Below are 26,526 nucleotides of genomic sequence, written 5' to 3'. Positions count from 1 at the left end.
TTTAATCACGGCTTTGCACATCAGAAGAACCTTGGATTATGGTTTTTAACACAACTGGTCTGTCTTTTTAATGTTTTTATTTATTTATAGTCATCGTTTTATTATTACAAATTTGCTGCTGTCTTTTATGGTTTCAAATTTGTAAATTCAATAAAGAAAGAAAGAAAGAAGAATGCCTTGTACGCGGTTTTCTGTGCAGTTTTGTGGTGTACTTGCACTAAGCACATCTTTAACAGGTTTTGTACCTTGCATCATTACAATAAATCTATGCACAAGTGCTTTCTTTTTTTAACTAATTTACGGTTAAATGTTTGAAAATGTTTTATGTACTGAATATTTAATGGATTTTATCATCTGAACTAAACTTAAAGAATAAATGAACGAATGAATTAATTAATTAATACATTGGAATACTACATGTGTTTCACTTCAGAACGACTTGAAAAACCGTGGTGTTTAGCCCGGCCGATATATGTGAAAGAGTGTGTTGTTAGCTAGAACTCTTGGGCTCATTTAGAAATTAAAAAATAAATTGTTGAAGAGAAATTGTAAAGAGAAGCCCAAACTCACTTATTAAGTATAGGTCAAATTTGAAATATTGTCCACTTAGGTCCCAATCCAGGCCGGCACCACTCACAAGTATGTGTCTGAAGAACATTAAGTCATTGCAGCGGGTACACAATTTTTCGATGGACAAATGGGTGTATTTGTTATTGCAGATGATTCATGTGCCACGGTAAAGTTGCAAATCTTGAAGTTTCTGAATATTTCATGAATTTCTAGAACTGTTTTAAAATTATCAGATTTGTAGGTGATATGCTTCGAAAATGTGCTGTTAAGCACATGGTTTAGCCCTATTTGTTAAAAACTTTCTTGGTGGGGACCAAATGTCCGCCCCTCTGAACCACTGATAAAGAGGGCACCCAGTGAATGATGTCACAATAGCTCTCTGCTCTGGATGACCCCTTAAAGGGGGCCTGCTTTGTTTATTGTGTTTGCTCAGTCAGTACAATACAGGTTGCTTTTAGTTTCGTAAGGGATGAGTAAAAAAGAACAATATTATGATATTAACATGGTTAAAAAAAATACAGGCAGGGTCGGCTCCTTCGCTATGGTGAAGGAGCGTAGTTCCTCTGGCCAAGAGCAAGGAGATGAAAAATAAAACGATAGTTGATTGTTTTATTTTTCATCTGCTGGCTCAGCTAGCAGTACAGGGAGGGACGGGGGCAGGGCCACGGGAGGTGGGAGGGGGGAAATGGAGAGAGTGCACCTAAGTGTGCATGTGTGTTTGGCCGGCCGACTCAGGCCGGCCAAACACACATGAGCACTTATGTTTCTCCAACCCGGCTGTGTCTAACAGCCGGTCTGGAGAAACTGCACAGGCTTCATGGGGGTGTCTGAGCGGCAGTCTGAGCCACTCAGACCAATCCTGGCTCTGCTTTCATGCTAGGTTTAGCATGAAAGCAGCACCAGGATTGCTGGGGAGCCTGTGCTGGTGTCACAGTGAATGCTGGGACACCACACTGAGGGAAATGGAGAGCAAGGCAGCAGGAGATGGAAACGGCGGTAAGGTAAGTTTGTTTTTTATTTTTTTATTTTCCTCCCTCCTTCTCCTTCCCCTCCTCCCTACCCCTCTCCTTGAGATCCGCTGGCTACAGGTGGCATCTTTTGGGGACTTGCTTGTTTCTATTAGGCCTTTAAGGTTCAGGGACCCAAATCACTGTGCCACAGAACCCCTAATTTCTCCACCGCTATGAGAACCACCAGTCTTACTGAACCTCCTTTACAGAAAGTACTAAGAGCATCAAAATTGTTGCTCATCTGGTGGGCAGCTGTTTTAAGCACCCTTGCCCAACAGGTTAGTCCTGCCTGTCAAGTTTCCTCGCAGTGACTATACAATGTAACACACAATGTAGAAGGGACAAAAACCCAAACTACAGCTCTTCACCCCTAACACACTTACATAGCACATGAATTAATGCAGTAGTCACATGGCACCCATGTGATTGGACAAAGTACCCAGACACAGCATACTAGTGCTCTGACCAAATTATCACTCTTTGTCTCTCTTTTTTCCTTAGCATCTCCTTTTTCTTTTTCCATTCCTTTCATTCACTTGCTGCCCTGCCTTACCCTCTCCAAGTATATTCATTGTTTTGATGCCAAGTAGTTGTAAAGGTTGGTGATATTATTGTTGATAAATGTGATATTGTAGAGGAGATTAAGCCACTGCAGGTGAGGGAACTGAGATTGAATCCTCTGCAGCAGAGATGGGTTTGAGATTTCATTCACCACACCAGAGATGGAGTTGATTTTTTATCAACTGCCACAGAGATGGAGAAGAGAATTCATCCACTGCAACAGAGACAGACTTGAGAATGCATCCACTGCAACGAAGACTAATTTGAGAATTTATCCACCACAGTGGAGAAGGAGTTGAGATTTCATCAACTGCTGCGGAGATAGAGTTGAAAATTCATCCACTGCTGCAGAGATGGAGTTGAAAATTCAACCACTGCTAGAGATAGAGTTGAGATTTCATCCACTGCAACATAGATGGAGTTCAGTGAGATTTTATGAGAATGTTTAAGTATCTTTACAGCTTTTTGCTGTTCAGCACGGAGAGGAATAAAAGGTATAGTGCTACAGAAGGAGGTACAATAATTAAGTCTAATTAAGTGAGAATAAATTAGCAGCAATAGACTCTGCCAGGGTAAGACCAAATAGGGCAGATTTACTAAGAATTGTTAAATGAATGCAAGTCTGTGAAAAAATCTGCAGCATTGCCTTCTTCAAACAGCATAAAATTGTGCAATATAATATTTCAAACGAGCCATGACTCGATGATGTCACCTGCTGTGCAAATGCTCATAATGCTGTGTTTCTGACATGCTAAACATGTTTCAGTGTTGTGCCACTGTGCAAAGGAAAGTGAGCAGTGTCTTGCATGAGATTTGTACTCAAGGCACACCCTTCTGGCCAACTTTCGTCGGACAGAGACTGCCCCATTGTTAATCAAGTAATATGTGTAATTTCTGTCAAATTTACAAATATCACTTATGGCTATATCAGACAATTTCTTTTTGCCAATTGTTTGCACCTTTTTCATTTGGTGCGAGTATCCCATGCAAAGCCAAGTACCCCTAGATTGTTGACTTCAGTTGATCTTACTTTGCATGGTTTCCTAAGGGTGTTTCTACTATTCCTGATTTTTATGTCCGCTTTTGATGTATTACCAGGGGTATCATGCTACACGATACAGTATTGTTTAGCCCTGCACTTACGTCATCTTTCTTTGCCAAAATTGCCTTATGCACTAAGGTGGATCAATGTCATAATTGATTCCACTTTGCCTTTTTGAATCCCAAAAGCTACTGTCCTACACTTTGGTAAATCAGGACCAAAGAGATACTCTTTATAATTGAGGGGAAGTCTCCAGTTTTGTGGAGGAACTACCAGATTCCAGATGTTTTTTTTTTCCAAAAGGATCTTATGTGGTTAGAAACAAGATTCTATCTAATGTTGAAATCCTCTATGTTATTATTTTTAGCACAGTACGCCACCTGTTTGCCATAAGCTTAGAATGATTCTTTGAAACAAGGATCACTGGTAGACAGTTACCATATGGGGCAAACTCAAAGTGCTTCAAAAAGTGGTAGCTTAATTAGCACTGAAAGAAAATCCAATATCAACTGTCAGAGAAAGTTTTTGCATAAATTATCTAGGTCACCTCACGGATTGTTGAGGCTCTCCTCGTGCTTTACAACAAACCAACTGTCAAAAGCAGAAGCTGAGCTAGGGAGAAGCGGGTTCCTGGTGTAAGCGAGAATTAGGTCAGTGAATTAGAACAGCGAGCCACTGCGAAGAGTGCATTTATCAGTTAGCTATTTACAGCTGTTAGCTGCTTACATGTTGGAGGTGTTTGCTAGGTATCTTTAAACCTTATCACGTTTTCAGGTGATGATTTTGTACGCTGTATTTGTGTGGGTGAGATGTTTTGGAAAGTTCAGAATGGGAATAGGTTTAAACGCATTGTTGGGGAGATGCATAACGTAGATAATGAGTAGGACATTGGGAGAGTGTCTGGTATGAGAGTATGGTGACTGATGCAGGCAACTGTAGTCAAACACAACTAAAGATGAAATTAGGTAAGTACAAGAGAGTGAATAATTTGACACAGTTTACATAGCTGACAGTAGTAGAGTGAGTTTCCTCAGTAGGCGGTGGAGCAGAAATGATCAGATGGCTGCATATTTATTATTGCTGATATTTACGTTTAAGTGAGGAGCAAACAGAGATCAGGAGTTTTTGTGAGAAGAGGGGGAAATATGTCCTAAACATTGTTTGTAAGAAAATTGTCCCCTTTGGTTTTAGATTTTATACCATTAGCTCCAATAGGAGAATATTTTTCTAAATGATATTTAGGACATTATATTTTAGTGAGGCCATAATCTGACAGTGACCTGCTAGACCAATACTGAAAACAGAAACAGTGGATTAGATTTTGTCTCTTAAAGAGTTCAAGTTTGGAGATGTTGATTGTGATATATATGCAATTTGAGCCATCCTCTTGCCTACTTGGTGCATCTTCTGTGATCGTTTTAAAAAATATTAACACCTATTTTAGCAGGACCTGATACAAGTACAAGTATAAATGTCAAAATGCATGGTGACTCCAACCTTTCTATGCTTTTTGTTGTTTGTCATATTATTTGTGTATACATTGTTGGTCAATTTGCTAGTTTTACTTCTCTTTCCATTCTAGTGTGGTTTTGTTTCTTGTTCTTATTTTTCCTTCTAAGATGTGCTACAAGTGGTACCTTGGAGATCTCGAAAGAAATACAGAATTACCAGGGGATTGAGTAATTCCTATTCCAATTTCATCAGCAGGAGACGCTTTGGGCCAAATTGCACTTTGCGTCCAAAATATGTGACTCCAAAAGATTCTGGAAACTCATTAATACAGTGGATAAGGGTCCAAAGGCAGCTAACAACACAAACATAACATAGAAAGCTTGGGTGTGCCACTTAAATTCTCATTTAAAAGATTTGCCTACTGAAGAAGTTCCGTTAACCCAGGGGTTCACTAAAAATCGGGAACCCGATGTTTCGGAAAATTTGAAGATCTCGGCATTAGAATTAATAAAAACCATCGGGAAGCCACAAACTGACTGTGCACATGGCCCAAACAGTTTACTGCAGGCACTGTTTAAACAGGAAACAGAAAAATGGGCCAATTTCCTGGCTGCAATGTTCAACCATGTCCTGACAACAGGAATTTTTCCGGCAACCTGGAGAGGCTCAATAATCCACCTCATATACAAGGGAGGGAACGCGGCTTCCCCAAGCAATTACAGATTAATCGCCCTCTTAGATGTTGACCTCAAGTATTTTTCATCTTGTGTGCTAAAACACTTAGAGTCATGGATTGCAGATAACAACATACTTCCTTTAAATCAAAGAGGCTTCATCAAGCATCAAGGAACACTATTGAACCTTATGGCACTGGGACCGATCATCAACGGAGCAAAAGCAACTGGGACTCCTACCTATTTGTGCTTTGTTGACTTTAAAGCTGCCTTTGATTGTGTCCCATGTGGCAAACTATGGGCCAAACAACAGCTTTGGGGGTTACCAGCTACTATTGTAAATACCATTGAAATGATTTACTCTGATACATGGGTGAAGGTTAAATTGGGGGGAGGTTCACACCTATCTAGGGCAGTTAAAATAATGGTTGGTGTTAAACAAGGCTGTGTATTGGCCTAAACACTTTTTAACCTGTGCATAGCAGATCTCTCTGCCAAGTTAAATTATCAATCTGCCCATTATCCCTCTCTGGGCGGCCAACAACTATCTAATATGTTATATGCAGATGGCCTATTAATGATTAGTAACACCAGAATAGACATGCAAAGACTACAAACAATTTAAAAGAGTATGCAAGAACTAACGAATTGGAAATCAACCATAACAAATCTAAAATGATTACTCTAAATCGCAGACCCACTAGCCAGCACAAATTATATCTGAATGAAAAGACCTTAGAGGAAGTAAGCTCATACAGATACCTAGGAGTCGTGATTGATGTCAGAGGTAACTATGCACTACAAAAAGAAGCAATAACAAATAAGGCACACGCACTTGCTCACGCTTTTGGCAAGCTTGCAAATTCAATTTGTGGCCATGCTCTGAACCCACTGACAGCCATAATGAGTAAAATTACTGCCAACCCTCACTTATGGGGCCGAAATAATGAGGGAGATGGAGGTAGCTCTCCTGGATAAGCTTCTGATAAATACATATAAGCGTGTCTTTCGGTTACCAGGACATGCCTCCCCAGCTCAGGTCAGACTGGAATTTATGTTGGTTAAACAGTCGCTGGTGCGTCCTGCGGCATATGTCAAATGCTGTTAAAAACTGAGCCGCGCCCCAAGAGGGTCATAGCTAATCTAGTCTGGAAGGAAATTATGCTAGAAAGAGGGAATAGCAATTACAAAAGGTATCTGGAAAAGAGTATAATTATTTTGAATTTAGGCTATGTATGGGACCAGTCGCTTCCCACCCTGGCTTTTAATAATGCAGTGAATAAATCAAGTAAATTATACAGCTGGCTAGAAGACAGGGAGGCTCTGGCTAAAAGGTCACATGGTTGGTTGATTCTTAATTCATATAAAACTCTCAAAGAATCACCACTTGTGGCTGCCCCCTAGTCACGAAAAATCAAGCAACGCTTTCTAAGGCTCAGGCTGGGTGAAGTTCCAATGCTAGACCTCATGCCAAAATGGAAGAAGGGGTCACTAGCAGACACCCATGAGTGCCGCCTATGTCATCAGGCGGAAGAAAACTTGGTGCATGTGATCTGCATTTGCCCAGCTTTGGCTGCTGAAGGAAGATGTTTACTGGTTAAAGAACTAAACGGCTTAGGGATCATATCTTGTAGACAAGCACTAATTGAAGCATTTAACCCATGAAACACTATATTGAATATTAGGCTGGTTCAATTTTTTTTTTTTTTCCTCCAAAATTACATGTGCCGAAACAAGCCAGTGATAGGGAGGGTGCCAATGGAAACAAAATCAATCTATCACGAATGAATACATCAAAGAAAGGAAGGTTCTTAGGTAACATCGCTGTGTATACAGCCAACCCTGTAATACAGTCATGTCCCAGTAACTGGAATTAAGAGGGAGCAAATCTGTAAAATCTATAAAATGTATCAAACTAGTTTCTCTTTTTCTTTCTTTTTCCTAATTTTTATTGTAATATGAATGTCACAGAGCAGCAATATTGTTCTGTTAAATTTTACATTGAAGGAATATTTTAATGGTTTTAATTAACTAATAATATAAACATTCATCTTATTCCAATTTCTCTGGTTAGCCATCATTTCATAAAGCATATGTCAGGTGGTGAGTGTGACTGCTTTCAGCAGGGGGATTCTAAGGGACAAATACAGATAGTCCATGGTGTTCCCACAGACATATTTATTACAATGTAACTCTGGTTACTAGGCCCATCAGACTTACGATGGCACACATAAGCAAAGCAGTAGAACCTCATTAGGGCTTCGTTTAAAACTTGTCCAGTGTGTACTTTGAATGGCTTGTGCAGTGGAAGCACCACTGATGGCAAAACCACCATCCTCCGCACTCTAAATGAGGCAGTATGACAATTTATGGCAGATGTCCAACTACTGCCCTCCTCTAAATGAGGGCAGAAGACTTTTCTCATATTTTTCCCTTTTTTTTGTTTTACTTTTCTTTTCTCTTGCTCTCCTGCTCTGATTTTTCTTTCTAAATCCAGACAGCAAAGTAATTGTTGTTGTCATGGTTCACCATCTTATAGTGGAAAAGCCACTCAGCAGCTCTTGATCAAAACCCTCTGTAGAGGTCCGACTAGCGGAGAACCCCATTTAAAGTTCAGCTACTCAGTACCTTATATTCTTATAATTTAAAATTACTGGGACAAAAAAGTTTTTAAAAAAGAACAACTGGCACTGATCTAAACAATATAAAGCCACAGTAAATCTAAATAATAAAAGACTTTAAAAATTACAAAAATACATTTTTGAGAAATGTACATTAACTTATACACTTAGGCGAACACACAACAGAAAACACAGAAGAATTGGTAAGGTTCTCACACAAACATCCCAAAGGTGAGACAGTGCAAATGTTCAGTGGCCTTGAGTCTAGGACTGAACATTTGAGTAGCATGCAGGTATCTGCAGAAAGTAACCACAGTCCTCCAGTCACAAGAATGCAGAATGAAAGAAAGACTTCGATTCAGATCAACCAGGCTGGACTGGAAGCTAAAGGCAGCCCTTCAAAAGTCTTTAGTACACCACCATATTGATAGGGAGGTCGTCTTTAGAGGTGTTTAGGGGTTTTCGTGCAAGAAACGTTCACAAAAAAAACTGTTGAAGAGTTGGGGCTGAATGATTTAATTACAGCACCATTTTACAAACATAAAGACTAACAAGCAATAGGCTTTTGTTGGAGTGTAGCTTTTATAATCAAAATTAACATGAACTGCTTGCAATTTAAGGAACAATGAAGCCGCATGGAAAACGCATTAAAAAGTTTCTAATGTACGCATTTGAAATGTGCCCACGGGGAGTGGCCATCAATGTATACGTTGATTAAATGAATTTGACTAATGACGAATTAATGATGTACTAATGTGTGAATTTATACCAGCTTTATGAATCATGTAGTAAGGATTTGCTAATTTAGACACTAGGCCTTAGTTAGCAAGAGTCTGGGCCTAGCTGCCTGGTCTCATATTAAATGTGTTTTTCTAACGTGTAATGTGCTGTCTTCCTAAGGCAAGTAGCTGTACTTTTCCAGAAGCTGGGATGTGTGTGTAACCGTGGTAAATTCTTTCTCATGAGACCCGACTTGCTCAAGGAGACATTCTTGCTGAATGCAACAGTGTAATTCGCAACAGGTGCAAGGTCGCCTGAACTGGTAAAGACAATGGAGCTCCTAACTGAAGCCGTATGTGTAACTTTTCTTACCTGCCATCTCACCCGATAAAGACGTAAATCACAGGAGCCAATGAACTGCATGAGAACTGTCTTAGGTGAAAATTCTAGTAAGGTGACCACTCAACTATTGGACAGAGATAGTGGTGATGCCAGATTTTGCCCAATTGGAAATTAAGGGTTTGTTCGACAGAGTTAATATAATGACATGCCACAAGGAGAAATCGCCCACTCTTTTGCCATCCTTTGCTGTTCCTTGAAGTCATTACCTTATCGTTACTCTTAAATCACTACTTTGAGAGACTTTTCCTTACTTTGAACCATCCTCTTTACCCAACATTTACTTCACCTCCTTAAGAGGGAAGAACTTTCTGCCCTGTTTGCTGAGACTTTGCTGTTCTGTCCTGGCTGATGGCGGATTGACTACTGTCCTGAGGACGAAGACTGACTCTGTATGCTGACCCATTACGGAGGGTAACTATATGATAATGAAATTGTAATTGTCTGTTTGCCTTTCCTTTCTAGTTACCAACTACTTTTGACAGAGACCATAGTTAGATGTTTTCCAAATTTGTGTTACTAAATTGTTTTGCATGAAGCCCAACCTGCTGATGCTAATTCGAGGTTAGTTAAGGAGTTCATTAAACAAATGCAAATAGACAAAATGACTGAATCTTTGCTGTGTTGAATAGATGCGCTAATGATACTCTGCTAAACAGATCCATGCTGACGCCGTGTTTTGTTCTGATGTTTATCATCTTTGCTTTGCTTAAATCTTACTCAAGTTGCCATATTGTGACATTATTGATGTGTTTCCTGGTTTTGAGACTAATGAACTTGCTAGTAGAGTGTAACTAATAGGGAATAAATATCATAACTATTACTAAATTTCGTGTGGTTATTCGTGGCTGAAATGTCATGGCGAGTTTGGATTCTTATTAATGTCATTAACTAATTTAATTAATTCGCTAATTAGTTATCTCGTCTTAAGGTGCCTCCATTCAGGGTCAAAAGATTAATTGGCCTAAAACGAGTCCCAGAGTAAGTAAATTACCTAGGGCGGGACGCGTTATCACTTTCAATGCAGTTCGGAAAAGAAAGTCATGAAATATTCCACTTATTTCAGGTCAGGTGTAGAAGTTAGGAACATTATTTCAATGCAGCATCAAATCGTATATGTTTCTGTAACACAATTGTGTGCTAGTTCCTCACAGCATGTGCAGAACTGGACGTGTTGAAGATTCATCCCTCTGATAATCCAGCTAAGAATCCAGCCCACTATTCTCCTGTCTTCTCAGAGATGTCCCTCTCTCTGGCCAAATGCAGCCCTGAAGACACCAGAGATATCTGCACAGTTACCAATGTAAGGCTTCTATATAGCATAAGTGTGCCATGTGGTGTATGTTGATTGCTACAACTGTGAGTGGATGAAGCTTTCCTGCTGAGTCTCAGAGATACTCGGTTGTCTTGCGCCTTCCGCAAATACCCTTACAACGTCATGGTTTGCACTGTATTTACAATACAGGGCTCCATGGCGCAAGGATTTGCGGATGTGTGACCCTGACGCATCTTTTGGCGCTAAAGTGACACATTGCTGGAGTTGCTTGTAAGACTTAGGCAACTCCAGCAATGCATCAGAGCACATAGGCGAGTCCCATGTTAAAAACCTTGTGTCAATTCTTACGCCTGGTTTGAGGAGACGTAGGGATTTTGATGCAGTCAAGTTGTAGATTGACGCAGTAAAAAGTTTAAATTTCAATTAGTCAGTTCTACGTGGCTTTTAATGTGCATACATGCACTATGTGAGTGCGGTGTGTGCTGCTGACACTTTTTAAATTCCTTATTAACTTTCAATTTCATCTGTTGTGATTGATTTTAACTTGCTGGAGGGGGTCTTGGTGGGGACTGTCAACAGGGCCTGTTAAAGCACTTTTTCCATCAGAAGGGGGCCATCTTCATAGTGCCACTATGTGCACAAACATCTAGCTGAGTAGCACTCTAGCACCTGACGCTGCTTGTTCATGAGCCCTATGCCACCATATAGGCGCACCAATGCGCAGCCTGTGAGAGAGATTGCAGCTGCTGACACTTTTTTAATTCCTTATTGACTTTTAATCTCATCTGTGGTGATTGATTTTAACTTGCCTGTGGGACTTGGTGGGGGCTGTCAATAGGGCCTGTTAGAGCCCTTTTTACCATCCGAAGGGAGCCATCTTGATAGTGCAACTATGTGCACTAACGTCTAGCCGGGAAGCGCTCTAGCAGCTAACACAGCTTGTTCATGAGCCCTACGCTGCCTTATAAGCACGCCGATGCGCAGAAGCGCAGCGAACATGTTCAATGGGCGTGTCAGTGGTGTGCTGAAGGTGCGCCTAAGGCAAGCCTGTCTGTGCCCGTCTGCGCCCGAGCAGGACCAGGGGCCAGACACACTGCTGGGTGCAATGGGGAGGCCTTGCGGCTGCTTTATTCCAGGCAAGAGCTGCTGGAAGTAGGTGGGCTGGCTGGGGGAGAATGTGAGAGAACACCCTTCTCCGATGAGAGGTGGGGGAGGTAAGTGGCGTGGAGAAAGGTGTGATGTGAAGATGGGTGGATGCAATCAGATGGCAGCCTCAGAGACTGACACTGTATATGTAAGTGGGACTAGGGTTAAGCACAAAGGGATGGTATCCCTCCAGTGCAGGCTTATTAACATATGGTCCCTTATTAAGCAAAGTCTTTCCACCCATCTGGAATGTTTATTCATCATGGAAACTTGGGTTAAGGAGGACTCGGGCCAGATTTTGTCCTGGCTACTCCACCAGGCTACCGGGTAGTCAGAGCAGATAGGACAAGTGGCAGGGGCAGCCTTGCCATTACTTATAAGGATCATCTGAGCTGTACTCTGAGTTCCTTTACTACAGACAATGAAGGTTGTGAAGTAGGTAGTTTTGCTATCAAAACAAAAAAGGGGAACACGTTGGCTGGGGCCCTGATTTATTGTGCTCCTAAAAGCCCAAAAAGACAGTTTATTCTAAATTGGCAACAGGTCTTGGAGCCTATTTTTGAAAGTGAAAGTCTCATCTTTCTGAGAGATTTAATTTTTATTTAGAGGACCTGCAGGACAGGGACACCAAGGAATTTTAAACCTTATGCTTAACTTTGACTTGACCAAATGTGTCTGATGCTACACATAATGCTGGTCACACCCATGATGTGATTTTTACCACTCAGGAGGTTCCTATGACCTATGTTCCTATGTTCCCTGCTAGAATGGACTGACCATAGGCTGGTCTCCTTTAAGCTTCTGGGGGATCAGTCATTGCCCTATAGACAAGGGCCGCAGAAGGGGAGGAGAAAATGGGACAAAATAAAGAAAGAGGCATTTAGTATAGCCCTAGAGAAACTCAAGGACGAGGGCATGTTGGACTACAGAGGAGTTGAAGGATCTTCAAAGATAGAGTAGGAGGCAGGAGAGGAGGTGGAAACTGTCTCCTGAATTGGCAGAGAGAGTGAAACTCAGAAAAATGACAGTTAAGTATAAAACTGCTATTAAAGAGGCCAAAGCAGGTTTTTTGTCCAGAAGATTAGATCAGCTCTTAACGTCCCAAAGGAGCTTTTCAGTACTGTTCGCTCCCTGATGTCTCCTCAGCGGCACGTTGAGATAGAGAATTCTCAAGAGTTCTGTGATAAAATTGCACATTATTTTAAAGAGAAGATCTTAAAGATCTATGAAGAACTTCCGGTTCCTTTGGAAAATCAGCCTGACCCTACTCCTCAGCCAAGTGAGGGACATGGGGGAGTGGCCGTGGTACATCCTGGGATGATCGGACCGAACCTTTTTTCTTTGCTGTCTGCATCCAAGATTAAAACCCTGCTTTTAAGTATCTCTTCAGGTACGCCTGATGATCCCTGTCCACCTAGGGTTCTGCAGACTGTCCCAGACCTTGATGTGGACGTCCTGGAACAGATTTATGCTAAGGTGCTGGAGACAGGGGTTTTTCCCTGGGTCTAGAAGGAAAGAGTGGTAATTAAGCTGAAAAAGAAGTCTGAGGTTGATCCTAGTGATATGAAAAACCTTTGCCCCATTTCACTATTGCCCTCTCCTACTAAGATCTTATAGAGGCACGTTGCTCTGCACATAGCTAAATACCTTTTTGATCATGATCTCCTGGACCCCTCACAGAACGGGTTCAGGAAAGATCACAGCATTGAATCAGCTCTCATTGCCACTGCGGATTCAATCCACAGACAGGTGGACCAGGGGAGAGGTGCCATCCTGGTGTTACTTGACTTGTCAGCAGCTTTTGACACCATTTCTCCAGCTCAAATGGTGCATAGGCTTAAGCAGGCTGGGGTGAAGGAGGGTGCACTGAAGCTCTTGGAGCCCTTCCTGTGTGAAAAATCTAGTATTGCAAGCTGTGGAGATTTCAGGGCTGTCCCATTTCAGGTCCCTTGTGGAGTCCCTCTTTGCTCCTCATTGAGCCTGACTCTCTTCAATCTATATGTGTCTCCATTAGCAAAACATGTTCGATCCTTTGGCTTCCAGGTGTCCTCCTATATTGATGACACCCAGATCATCATTTCTATCATGGATGATCGGGATAAGGTGGCCGCTAGTTTTCAGGCCTGCATGCAGGAAGCGAGCAGATGGATGGAGATGAATTGGCTGAAATGTAATAGTGAAAAAACTGACAATGTGGTCTTTGGAAATCATAGCTCCATCTGGAACAAGCAATGATGGCCAGAGTGGTATTGTGCTTTGCTTGTTCCGATTACAACAGTAAAAAATCTGGAGGTACTGTTTGATAATGCCCCGTCATTTGCCATCCAGGTGAACAGGACAGTCAACACATGTTTCTGGCTAATGCACATACTGAGGTAAATCTTACCGCTGCTACCATACAAACTCAGGGTCATTGTGGTCCTAGACCTCATAACTTCTTGGTTAGACTACTGCAATACTATATTTTTGAACATCAACCAAGCCTCTCTGAACAAGCTTCAGATTATCCGGAATGCAGCGGCTCGCCTAGTTCTTAGTCCTCCCAGACATGCATCTGCTCCGACAGCACTGGCTTCCTATTAAGAAATGCGTATCTTTTAAAGCTCTTTGTTTGGTGCAAAAAGCTCTTCACTCACATGGCTCTGGCTATCTGAAGGGCGCTAAGAATTGGTATGTGCCTAGGCACCCATTGAGACCAGTGGGCCATTTTGCGGTAGTGATCCCTCGGGCTAAGAAAGCTAGGTAGGGTGATTGGGCCTTCTCAGTGGCAGCGGGTAGATTGTGGAACTCTTTTCCTGAAAGCATCTGCAGGGCGGAGGCGTATTTAGCGTTTTGTAAGCAGCTTAAAACGATGTTTACTCTTTAGGAGGGGTTTCTCTGTCTCCCTTCTTTTTGAGCCAGATTTGTCCTCTGTTCTCTTGAAGGCCCGCGTCTACTCTTGTTCCCCGCTTGCACTTCGATACCTGATGATCTTATGCACTTTATAAATACAACAATTAAAATTACAAAAAAGGAGAAAAACAGCCTCATCATCATTGTTAACACAAGTCAACCAGACCAAAAGGGTAATTTACTATAAACGCTACCTGATGCCAAAAAAACAGGAAATAATACTAAAGAAAGAGCCCAAAATTAAAATAAAAAATAAAAATCCAATGCACTGAATAAACTATTTGGATTTGCAGCATCGTGGAGCCAAGCATTTGCGAACATGTAGCTTCTCCAGTCCAAGTGGCACCTTGTTGAGGTAGTTTAGTGGCTTGTTGGTCTGGCATCTGTGACACTGGTGTGCCTTCCGCAGTGTCCCCCACTGGGCTTTCTGGAAGAAGATAGAACCCAATGTAAATTACAAATAGGGCCCTTTTGTCTGAAGATTTACTATATGAAGCCTGAATGCCTCCCAGCAAAGCCTTAGGCCGACCTCGTTAGAGTTTTTTGTCTGTTCACTAGTGGGTCGTAAGGCAGAGTATTGAATTACCGGATCTAATGTTTGCGTCTGAGTTACTAAGGACAGGCCTTCCACGTCAATATAGGCTCTCTGTTCACTTTAGAAATGTATAGCGGTAAATAGAGAGTAATTAGCGTCTTGTGGGATTAGAGAAATCCATTTACATGATCTTGTGGTAAAAGACCGCAGTGTAAGCAAATAGGAAATGGTTCTAGATGAGGCAAAGCTGTTTTGCATCAGTTCCTCCAGTTCCTATGTGATAATGTTAGCTATTGCACGGCCCCCTCCTTGTACATGGATGATAACATCACTTCACCCTAGCAGACATCTTAGGTCCATTTGTTAAAGTGACACGCCAAATGTACTCTTTGACAATTGGCATTTCCCATGAACATTCGTACATATCACATTGACCTTTAAATGTTTTTCTACAGTGGTCTCTAGCAACTGTAACTCCACGGACAGGACTGAGGTACCCACATATCCACAATGGGTGCCCACATTCTGCTTTCAGACCCCTTTCAGGGTTGTGTCCTATTGTCTGTGTCGAGTTTCAAGGCCACAGTGCTGAATACCGGCAGGGCTTTACATTTGGGTAACAACAAGACCAAATATTTTCAGTGCAGCAAAACAGGTAACCTGCTGTAGCAATTACTATATACAAAGAAGTAGGATCTAGGCTATTGATTTCTCAACATACTGAAACTCCTAGCAGACTAGGTAGAATCAAGTTTGTCTGGTCAACATTCCGAGTCTTTGAGAAGAATACTCTGAGGCACGCGCTGAATATGCCACTGACCCCTAGGAGGTGCTGCTTCCCAACCAGCGGCAGGGTCACTGGCACTTATCTGCACTGTGAGGTGCGATAGAGAGTTTCTCTCCCCGTCCTTGGCTTACAACCAGTAGATGTCAACGGATTGCCCTTAGCGTCTTTCTTCAGCTTCCGTTCATCCGTATCTCTTAGTGGATTGAGCCTAACATTTATGAGTCACATGATCCGACCGCTTTCAATTTAGCTAATGCGTGCAGACACATGTACAGTGAAGATGCCTTTTTGTTTATAGCTAATGGTAGCTTATATATCCCCAGCGATTGACCTACACATCCACCCGTGATATTCAATCTCCCCCATAAAGCTCCTTGAGGCCATACAACCATGACATTCCCTTCCCTGTCCTCATTCCTGCAATCACCTGCGTGCTAAGCTTCCAGTTACACAGGTCTCCCAGTTCCTGACTACTTTAGGAGGAATGGCCTACATCTTTTCTGCTCGGGCCTATTAAAAGCCCCAGTCCTCATGATAACCCTCAAATCTGATAAGAGTCAAAATGCTGTTGGCTCTTACTCCTTGAGCCACTCCCCCGATGAATGTGAAAAATACCAGACATAAATAAAAAAGGCCTTTCTGTGGTTCATTTGTGTTCCTTCCGTTTCAGTTATTCATACGCTTACATTTTTTATTATAAACTGTGTGTGTCATGTGGAAGCTCCGAGGGCTTTTTGCACAATCTGTATATACTTCGTTGTGAGATCAATTGCTAATTAAAATAACACATTGTACACCTGGGCATTGTGTTATTTAAAAAGGCGGATTTTCTGTTCATATTTCTATTTCTCTTCCTGTTCCATTTCCTAGTGTTATATGTGAAAATGCTTGCCCATAGAATAATTATGTTTAATATTTTCAGGAACCATTGTTATTATTATATGTATGATTACGTCAGGTTCCTCTCTAAACCCTAATGTATTCCTTTGCTCTAGACACATGTAATATTTTGACACAGAATGTAGAGCTGGATCACTATATTTCATAGGGTCGAGTAGTTCTATAATCCCCATATGAAACCAACCAATAGGCCCACAACACCTCCATGTTTGTTTTATGAATGATGTTTGCAGATTCAAGACTCTCTGGTGTAAAGAAGGGTTTGAATACTGTTATGTTGTGTTATGTTATGTTTTTTATGTTATGTTATGTTATGTTAAGTGTTGTGTTGTGATGTGATGTTATGTTATGTTATGTTGTGTTATGTTATGTTGTTTTGTGTTGTGTTATGTTATGTTGTGTTATGTTATACCTACTTAATAGACAACACGTTCACCAAGTTTCTTGGTGCTTAGTAGACACCAAAAATGACAGTAAGGCAGATACAGGAGAAAGGTACTTGGTGAGAATATGCTGTCTTAAAAAGCCAATCGTTCAGTTTTCTTGAGGTTTGATTCACAGTGAAGATGGTCCGAAAGGAGTTCCATTATAGAGGTGCATGAACCCCTTCCCCTAGACCTTTTTTTCCCCCCCGATATATTTGAATGGTAAGGAAATCATCTGTCACATCCCTAAACTTTGATGTAATCCTCATACGCATGGCTCCCAACTAGGTGTGGGTGGTTGGATCAGGGAATGTACGAAACCTATGTAGGCCTCAACAGTGTCTGAATGAGTCCCTTGGGATGCATGTCACGTGTGCCTTGGGCAGGTCACATCTACGTGTTGTGTGAAGTGAGAGCTTAAATGCATAGGTAACAATTTGGAGTAGGAAGTCCAGAGCGAAGGCTCCACTGGGGCCGCTGGACAATTTATTCCCCACTTTATGAGGAGTCCAGAAGAGTGATAGGGGATGGTTTCTCAGAAGGCAGGCTGAGCCCCTGCAAGGGTGGGTAGTTCTTCAGCTAAAAGCTGCACTGGTGTAAGGCCAAGCTTGCTTTTCTGAAGGTGTCAAGCCGCACCTCACTTGTGAGACCCAACAAGGCAGAAACCAGTCACAGGTTGCTTGTGGTCCTGTTGGGATGGGACATGCCTTGGCAGTTTTAGCAGGACTGCCTCTTTTTGGGGCCTGTTTCCATATGGTGGATCCCTGTCTGCAATGCCACAGACCAGCTAAGCAATTATATACTGGATTGCCAGTAACCTAGCCAGGGTGTTATGAGCCCAATGCAAAGAAGGAGATGCCCCTCACCCACCAAAGGCTGTTGTTTGAACTCTGAAATACAGCAGTGACCAGTAGATGAAATCAGTTCAAACATTCACCCATCATTTTTGTGCAGTAAAAGGCCAGATTGCATCAATCTTAGAACATGATGTGCACAGATGGAAGGAGTGGTGAAGATGTGGCGAACTGTCAGACTGATTGTAACAACTGCCTTTATTGACGTGTTCACATATCAAAGGTTTTTATCTACCATGCTCAAAGTCCAGTATGTTACAGAAGGACTAACAACCCCATGCTCTATGAGTGAATGACTAAAAGAGATGTTTGGCTAGAATAAATTCTGAATTTCTCCATACCAATGCATCATCTTGGTGCCCATTAAATTATTAACAGGTTTTAGACCTGGCATCCTTGGCGTGGTCTCCCCTAACCTTTTGCATCTACTTCCCAGGTTGTTGCTGTGAGCTGGACTCTGTTTTTGTTGTTTTTGTTACTCTGGGCACTTTACCACTGCTGACCAGTGCTAAAAGTGCAAGTGTTCCTAGTGCGAAACTGTATGTGTAATTGGCTTTTCCATTATTGGCATATTTGATTTACTAGTAAGTCTACTAGAAGTGCCTAGGCCCTGAAAATCAAACGCTACTAGAGGGCCTGCAGCACTGATTGTGCCACCCACATGAGTAGCTCTGAAAGCATGGCTCAGACCTGCCACTGTAGTGTCTGTGTGGGCACTTTTAAAACTGCCAGTTCAACCTGACATGTGTACACACATACCAGTCCCAAACCTTCCCTTTTTATACATCTAAGGCACCCCTAAGGTAGGCTCTAGGTATCCTCATGGGCAAGATGCAGTATATGTTAAAGGTAGGATGTGTGCTGGTGTGTTTTTACATGTCTTAACAGTGAAATATTGTCAAATTCGTTTTTCACTGTTGCAAGGCCTATCTCTCTCATGGGTTAACATGGGGGCTGCCTTTAAATATCCTTAAAGTTCAGTTTCCCCTTGAGGGCAGATAGAAAGTTGGAGTTTGGGGTCTCTGAACTCACAATTTAAGAATACATATTTTAGTGAAGTTGTTGTTTAGATTGTTAGTTTGAAAATGCCACTTTTAGAAAGTGGGCATTTTCTTGCTTATGCCATTCTGTGGCTCTGCCTGTTTGTGGAGTCCTTGTCTGGGTCAGATTGACAGCTGGGCTGTTTGTGCTTCTCCACTAGACAGTGACACAAAGGGTGCTGGGTTGTAACCTGCATATCCTGATGGGCCATCTGGGCTAGGCTGGAGGGAGGAGTGGTCACTTACACCTGAAAGGGCTGTGCCTGCCCTCACACCAAGCAGACTCCAACCCCCTAATGTGTGCCTGGAGCTAGGCCTGGGCAAGTCAGGATCCTGCAAACAACAGAGACTTTTCTTTGAAGTTGGTCAACTTCAAAGGCAGAAAGGGGTATAAGTATTGGACCCAAAACCCCAGACTTTAGATTACTTCAAGGATTCAAGAGGAACTTTTGCCAGGAGAAGAGCTGAAGAAGTGCTGCCCCTGCCTGCGACTGTGCTTTGTTGGGCTATCCTGCAGTTCCTGCTTCTGCCTGGGAAAGAGTACAAAGACTGGACTTTGTGGTATATTCCTGCTTGAGGAGTTTCTCCAACGACTTGGACTGAGCTTGCCACCTGTTATGAAGTCTCAGGGCACTCAAAGACTTCCTTTACTAGCACCTGGACTCTCTGCTGAGAGTCCTGCCCTGTCAAGTGGTACCTAATCCAGTCCCTGGGCCTTTGAAAGGAGAAGCTGGTGAAAAACTAAGAAGAACCAAGTGCACCGACTTCGGATGACTCCTGACTGATGCCGCTGCCGGATCTCCTGACGCCGCCTGCAACTGAAGCTGTGGTCCTCACTGGAGTGCGACGAACCTGCAGGCCTGATGCTGCCGCTGCCTCACTGAAGTCCCCGACTCTGTGAGTCCACCAAGTGCTATGTCACCGACGTCCGAGACACCCGACTTTGCCGCAACACGCCATGACAGCCAGATACTGACCCCGTCGGAAGTGCATGGATCCAATGCTTCACCCCGATGTAGCCTCACAGCCACAGCACCGCAGCAAGGACCTGACACCTCACACCAACGCCTCCGCTCCTCGCTCCGCAGCACCGGAAAAAACACCGCACTGGATGCAGCGACACCTCGATCCCCGACTACGTGCACCGGCTGGTTTCCTCATTTTCACAAGGTACTGTACCTGGGGGTCCGTGTGACTCTGTGATCGGCACCATTAGCGTTGGATTGTTGGGAACGACTCCGTCACGACACAGCAATATTATCAGTTTGAAACACTTGTGTTTCTATGCGCTATATTGAAGTTTAATCCTTAAAAATTCACAACATTGCTTGTGTGCGTTGGATTTTTGTCAATTTGGTCTTGTTTTACTCAGATAAATATCGGCTACTTTTCTAACCTGGTGTTGTGTCCATTTTTGTAGTGTTTTCACTGTATTACTGTGTGTGTTGGTACAAATACTTTACACATTGCCTTTGGGATAAGCCTGACTGCTTGTGCCAAGTTACCAAGGGGGTGAGCAGGGGTTTTCTTAAGTGAGTATCTCACATGCCCTGACTAGAGTGAGGGTCCCTGCTTGGACAGAGTGCAACCTGACCGCCAACCAGAGACCATTTCTAACAACAGGGTATTTCAATGTTTCCCTCAGGGCCTTTATTCCGCCGGGCATTTTCCCAGTTGGTTGGGCACTAGGAGCCTGGTTTTGAAAGCCCAGCACAGCTCCTGATGCCTCTGTCACTTTCCCCTGCTCCCTCAGTAGATTACAACAAGCAGGAGATGCTTCAAGAAAGAGAGGAAGAGAGAGAAGGAAAAAGAAAGAGATAGAGAAAGAGAAGGGAGAGAGAAAGCAGTCAGAGAGGCAGAAAAGAGTGAAACAGAGGCAGAATGCATAGATGTATGGAGAGAGAGAGAGAAGAGGAAGAGAGCAGCCTGGTTTGAGAATGTTAGCCAGAGCTGCTCTGGGTTCTCCATTCCACCCTGTTTTCCCTCAGGTAATCCCACAAGTTACATGCATCAAGCACACCCAGATAGACAGGGTTAGCAAGGCTGTTGATCACCACGAAATCCCATAAGCACACCCAAGTACAGAGGTAAACTATTCCCTGTGACTAAACCAACCCACTGAAGATGAGATTTCTAATACTGGTTGGGCTCAGCCTTCACCACAGGATGATTCAAGAATGACCACCATCATGATACGGTACGTCGTGGAACATTAACTTCTTCCATTACTTTAGTGCACTTCTTTATATAACTTTCTATAACATAGGAACTCTCACTTCTATAACATAGGAACTTTCCCAATTCCTGCACCTGCTAGGAACATTTCCTGTTTTTTTTGCCACACCCAGTATTCAAATCACCCATTCCCAGGACCCATGGGGCATGATCTTTGGAAATGCCCAAGGGCCACAGGGCAAAAGGAATGGCCACTGTCCCATTTTTTTATATAGCCTCCCCAGCCCTAATACTCAATGGACACTGCCCTCGGTGGTACTATGCAGGTATGAGGCACATGAAACTTTCTTCTACCATGCTCTGTACAAAACAGCAAGCACCTGTTGGGAAAGGCTGTTCCCAGCAGGTACTAGGAGCGGCGTGTGCCTATGTTCAGCAAGTGGTTTTCCACCCAGCGCCCACAAAGAACAAGATGTGGCCTTCAGCAAAGTCCTGTACTGTGTTCCTCCATCTCCAGTGCCCACTTTGCCTAGCCTTTCACGGTGCCCTCTGATACTGGGTGCAGTTTTCAGAAATGTACTTTGATTAGTGCCCACCCCTATCCCAAATACCCAAAAGGCACAGCCTTTGGTCATGACCACTGGGCACTGGCCACAAAGGGTAGCTTCCAGCAATGCTCTACAGGCATTCTTTCACTCCAGTACCATCTGTGCTGTTCTCACGTGAAGCTGTTTGCACCCTTGCATATCAAAAACTTCATAAGGAAATGTCATTGGAATATGCAACTTTGGCACTGTCCTATAATGTAATCTTCCCTTGACTAACTAGCATATAACTGTCCAAGATCAGATATAAGTAGGTGTATTTTTTTTATAGATTTGTGAAGATCCCACAGAGATGGCTAAAGTTAAAAGCAATCTATTTTGATTACAGCTGCACAAAATACATGTATGTATAGTGATAGGCTCTCTAAGGCCTACACGCCGGTTCCAAAGTAGAGTCTGAGTTAGCCTTAGGGCTATAGGTTACAGGTATATTAGGTTCATTTGACGTTCACTTTCAAAGAAAAAAGTGATTCTCTAGGGGTAAAATGGAAATCTCCACCCTTTTATAGATTTTCCTCATCTTCCTTGATTCTGGGAACTATCCACCCGCAAGAGGCCTGGGACCATGATCTCCAGAACAACACCAACAAACTTCATAGTAGTCACAGAGATCATGCAACATGGCAAAAGGGTACACGGAGAAAAATGTTCAGCTCTGAGCAGTCAGATTCATAAAATTGTGATGTATGTAGACATCTGCAGACTTCGGCTACTTTCCAACCTAGACAACTCTGCATTTTCTTTCTAAAGCTATAGAACAATTGATAAACAAGTGTATACTAAATAAAGAAAAAAAGAAAAGTGTACAAAGTAAACTCTGTTAGCGTGCCTTTTGGCAGTTTTATTTCTGCATCTCATTGCAGAAACTCTCAATGGGATTTAAAATTGAGAAATCATGTCTCAGGGCCACCATCAAATTTGTCCTAGGGCCACAAGAAACTTTTAAGAATGGGACACAGTAAATACTGTTTTATGGAGCTTTGTGTAACGTTTTAAACCGTGTCAAAGTTGTTAGCAAAACAATACATGAATTTCCTGTTGAATAGCCGATTGAACCTTTACTACAGTACTTATTCACTGAAAAAAAAGTCCTAGTTACGGTTGTGTAGGAAGCAGTCAGACATTATCAGGCAAATCCTAAGTTGATGAGGCGTTATGTCTATGACCCAAACCCAAAAAATGGGTTTAAAAAAATGGCAGCTATGGTCGCTATAGCTTTAACTTTCAGCCCCAAACCTAACTGCTCATTACCACACACGTGACATCACAAATGTCATCATCAAACAATATGACAGATAGGAAACCGCAACAGCTCTGAACCTAGGCCACTAAAGCATATGTTTGAACTACGCTGCATTTCCACACCTGGGCATTCCTATGACAAATTTGTGGATCTCAGAGCTGTACTGAGGTCTTGGTGCACTTCCTTTTACTGGATTACACTAAAGTATGGTTTTATAATCAAATTTTGAGCACTGAAAACAAGGTGTGCCGGTGATGTAGTAGGATATGGTGGGTGATCTACGCAACATCATTACTACTAGCCCAACGCAGCATCAAAATGCATATACCAAGAAAGGACATGCCGCAGCAGACCACATCCCAAGGCATGGGCACCACGAGGCAAAAAGGGAGTGGTGCTGCAGATGCGATTTTTCCACTGTGCGAAGAAGCTCAGTGCCAGCTCTGGGCCATGAGAGAGAAGCAAAGAGAAGTGGTGCACTGCAGGAGCTGGGCTGGACTATAGGAAACCATAAGGCTCAGAGCTAGTTCGGAATCCGGGGTAAGAGTAAAGATAAAAGATGTGCCCAACATGGAAGTGGGCACATCAAGTAGTCAGGAAAAGAGGATGGTGATCAGGGTTGAAGCACAGAGCCATCGGTAAATAGAGAAAAGAAAAAAACTGGAGTTGATGATGAAAGGAAATCAGTGGGGTACACATGATCTTAATAGTTGTGGGATTTCAATGAAATTGATACAACGGGGATTTTGATGCGGCAACATACCACCGCCACCCTTTGATGCCACTATTCAACAGCCCCTGTGTACAAGATCATGGTCACATTGGTATTTTTTTCCGGAGAGCTACAATACTCCCTTGTGTACGGTGCTCGGTCCTGACCTACCATCCGCGTTCATGCTAATAATGATATCCAAATAGGCTGTGGTTGCCCATGGCTTCTTATTGGCTGAAAGACCAGAAACTAGTAAAAATGCTGGGGGCTATTTTGGAGCGTTACCCTGGTCTTTAGCAGTTGTGAATTGCGGTGTCATTGCCACTGGCCGTACGACTTTCACCTATATTCAAGTAGCCCTTGCAAAATAGACGGAATATCCTGTTCAGTGCAATATTGTGCCTTGAACTACTTTTAGATGTCAGTGTGTGCGCACTTATCTAAGTCCACTGAAAAACAACAGGTGGTACGTAGGCCCTGTCGGTAGCACTTGCTTCCTGGGGTTGATGATCCTAATGAGAGGAAATCCTTTTTCTTATGAAGTATGTTTACATTTTTTACATTTTCCCTTCAATATAAACACACTCTGACATGCCCACAGCACGCCACAAACGTCGCTGGTATAAACCGAGGAAAGCCGACATTACAGATTCTCCATGTCATTGTCAGCACCGGCAGCAGGAGTTTCGAATTCTAAACACAGTTTTTTCATTTAATCTTACAGTGTGTGACTCTGGGCAAATTACTACATCTAAGTTGCCTTAGTTCTTTTATGTACCAATCATGGGAGCGCTTAGAAAACGGCCAATCCTTAGCCCACTATTAGCATTGTAAAGCATAGATAGGAACAGCTGTCCTGCAGTTACCCAGTCCACTGCGCAGTTAAGTGGCAGTGATTCCAGTCACAGCTACTAACTTGGCCAAGTTATGTGATTTTGGGCAAAATATTTGATCTCCGTGTCCACACCTATGAAAACTGAGAGTGCTTATGACTAAAATAAATGATATAACGAATCCCTGGAGTAAATACTATATAGTTAAAAAACAAGATGAACAAGGAGTCACCCCCCTTCACGGCATTTTCTAAACCAGACAACACCCTGTGCACCTCTGTGCCCTCTAGCAAAGCACCTTTTACACATAATAGCAAGCCACTCCCCTCAGACCCACAAACAAAATGTCACAAAATCAAGGTCACGGACTCGGACATCAGGCTTCCGAGGCCCCCTGGAGGCAGAGCCCCTGGCATCCACGCCGCCCCGCATATCATGCCCCTGCACCCACCTTACGGATGCGTGTCTGGCTGGAGGGGGAGACCCCGCCCCCCGGCGTCGAAGAGGAGGTGGGGGAGGCCATCTTCGCCCTCCTCGGCTGCTGTCACTCTGCTCTCCTCAGTCACCTCTCCGGGCGCGCCGCCTCAGGGAACGAGTGGCGCAGCCCTTCCCGGTCCCAGTGCCTCTTCTCCTTCGAGTATCGTTGAGGCGCTGTGTGTTCCCACTGACCGCTCACGTGGCTAGATTCCCCATCCTGGGATGCATTGCTCTACGAGGGTTGAATGCGGAGAAGGCGGGCAGCCCGGCTGGGCGAGGAGGGAAGACGGTGGGCAGGCAGTGACCTTCTCTGCCAGTGCTCGCTTCTGGTATCTACTCTGTGCTGCAGCCGCACTCCTCAATACCCCGCTCGCCGCCTGAGTGTGTGCGAGAGGGGGACGGGGAGGGAGGGGGAGGCTGCACCGTAGAGGAGGGAATAACAGTGCCGGGGTTATTATAGCGGCTCGCACTGGGAAAGAGGCAAGCAGGGAGGCTGGGCTGCTGAGGAGGATGAGATCATGGACAGCTCCCCCCAGACCGTCTTATGCACCACACTGGCTCTTGCAGGGAGATCAGGTGAAAGGCTGAGCTCCCCTCCTGCAGCAGCGGGTGAAAAGGCTGAGCTCCCCTCCTGCAGAAGCAGGTGAAAGGAGTGAATGACCCTCTTCGGGGATAGGTAGACAAGGACATTCCTGTCGTGCAGGGGTGGGCATGAAAGTGAGCTCGCCCACTGCAGAAGCAGGCAGCAGAGCAGAGAAGTCTCATGCAAAAGCGTCTTATTGAAATTTTCACTAGATTTTTACGTGAGGGAGGACTGTTGTTGAACATACACTATTAGGCTGAAAGAGCTGTCACCCCAAGACTTCAATGTATTTATTTACACTAGCCATTTACACGTCATCTCCAGTTCTTACTAGTTAATTTCTAACACGGGATGTGCTAGCGGAAATGTAACAGGCGCGATCAATATTCTAACTTGTAACAGGGTGCACGTACAAATCTGCTGCAGGTACTGAACCCGCCGGACAGTCTGTCGTTGGTATATGGGTAGCGCCTTAAGGACGAGAATCGTGAATAAACTTTATTTGCATGATTAATTAAAACCTTTGCAAGAACACAATACATAAAAATTGTTATGATTACTTAAGGAGGCACAGAAGCCAGAGACGAGCGTATACTTTCTACATAAACTGGGTTGCTTCCAACGCGGCGCATGTACCACTAAGCATCTTTTGTCACTGCCAGGAAAACAAGGACATGCTCCCCCAGCTGCCTCCCTCCTTCACGCAGATACCGATGTGCATGCAGGGTGAGGGTCTGTGTTTTCTTTTAAGGTGGATCCGTGTTTTTTAAAGAGGCCCGGGTATCTTTGTTGTGTGGTTTTATCATGGTGCGCGAGGCGTTTGGTAACCACGTTCGTCAGCAGCAGGTTAACAAGTATAGTCACGTGGGCAGTAGGCCACACACAACCAGAGATCACTAGTTGGTCCACATCAGGAGTGAGTCGCTTATCCAGTTCTGCTTTTATTGTTTTCACGGCAGTATTTCTACTCGTGCAATTTACACATATAAAATCC

At 43.4% G+C, this 26,526-nt stretch overlaps 1 protein-coding gene across 3 annotated transcripts in view; it reads right to left on the bottom strand.

Annotated features, from left to right (window-relative positions):
- The window catches only part of ANK2 (ankyrin 2), a 1,630,948-nt gene extending 1,605,616 nt beyond the window's left edge, over nt 1-25,332 (bottom strand). For 2 of the 3 annotated variants that reach the window (XM_069241892.1, XM_069241902.1), the window contains exon 1: nt 24,924-25,306. In XM_069241892.1, coding sequence (XP_069097993.1) covers nt 24,924-24,995 — 72 coding nt within the window. In that variant the 5' untranslated portion in view covers nt 24,996-25,306. Of the gene's footprint in view, nt 1-24,923 lie in introns of all 3 variants that reach the window. The other variant, XM_069241684.1, reaches the window with a different exon arrangement.
- Nucleotides 25,333-26,526: the final 1,194 nt, after the last annotated feature.

This window comes from Pleurodeles waltl, chromosome 1_2 (genome assembly GCF_031143425.1).
Source record: "Pleurodeles waltl isolate 20211129_DDA chromosome 1_2, aPleWal1.hap1.20221129, whole genome shotgun sequence".
In the NCBI taxonomy this organism is placed as follows: Eukaryota; Metazoa; Chordata; class Amphibia; order Caudata; family Salamandridae; genus Pleurodeles; species Pleurodeles waltl.
This window is presented reverse-complemented; position numbering and strand designations above follow the sequence as displayed.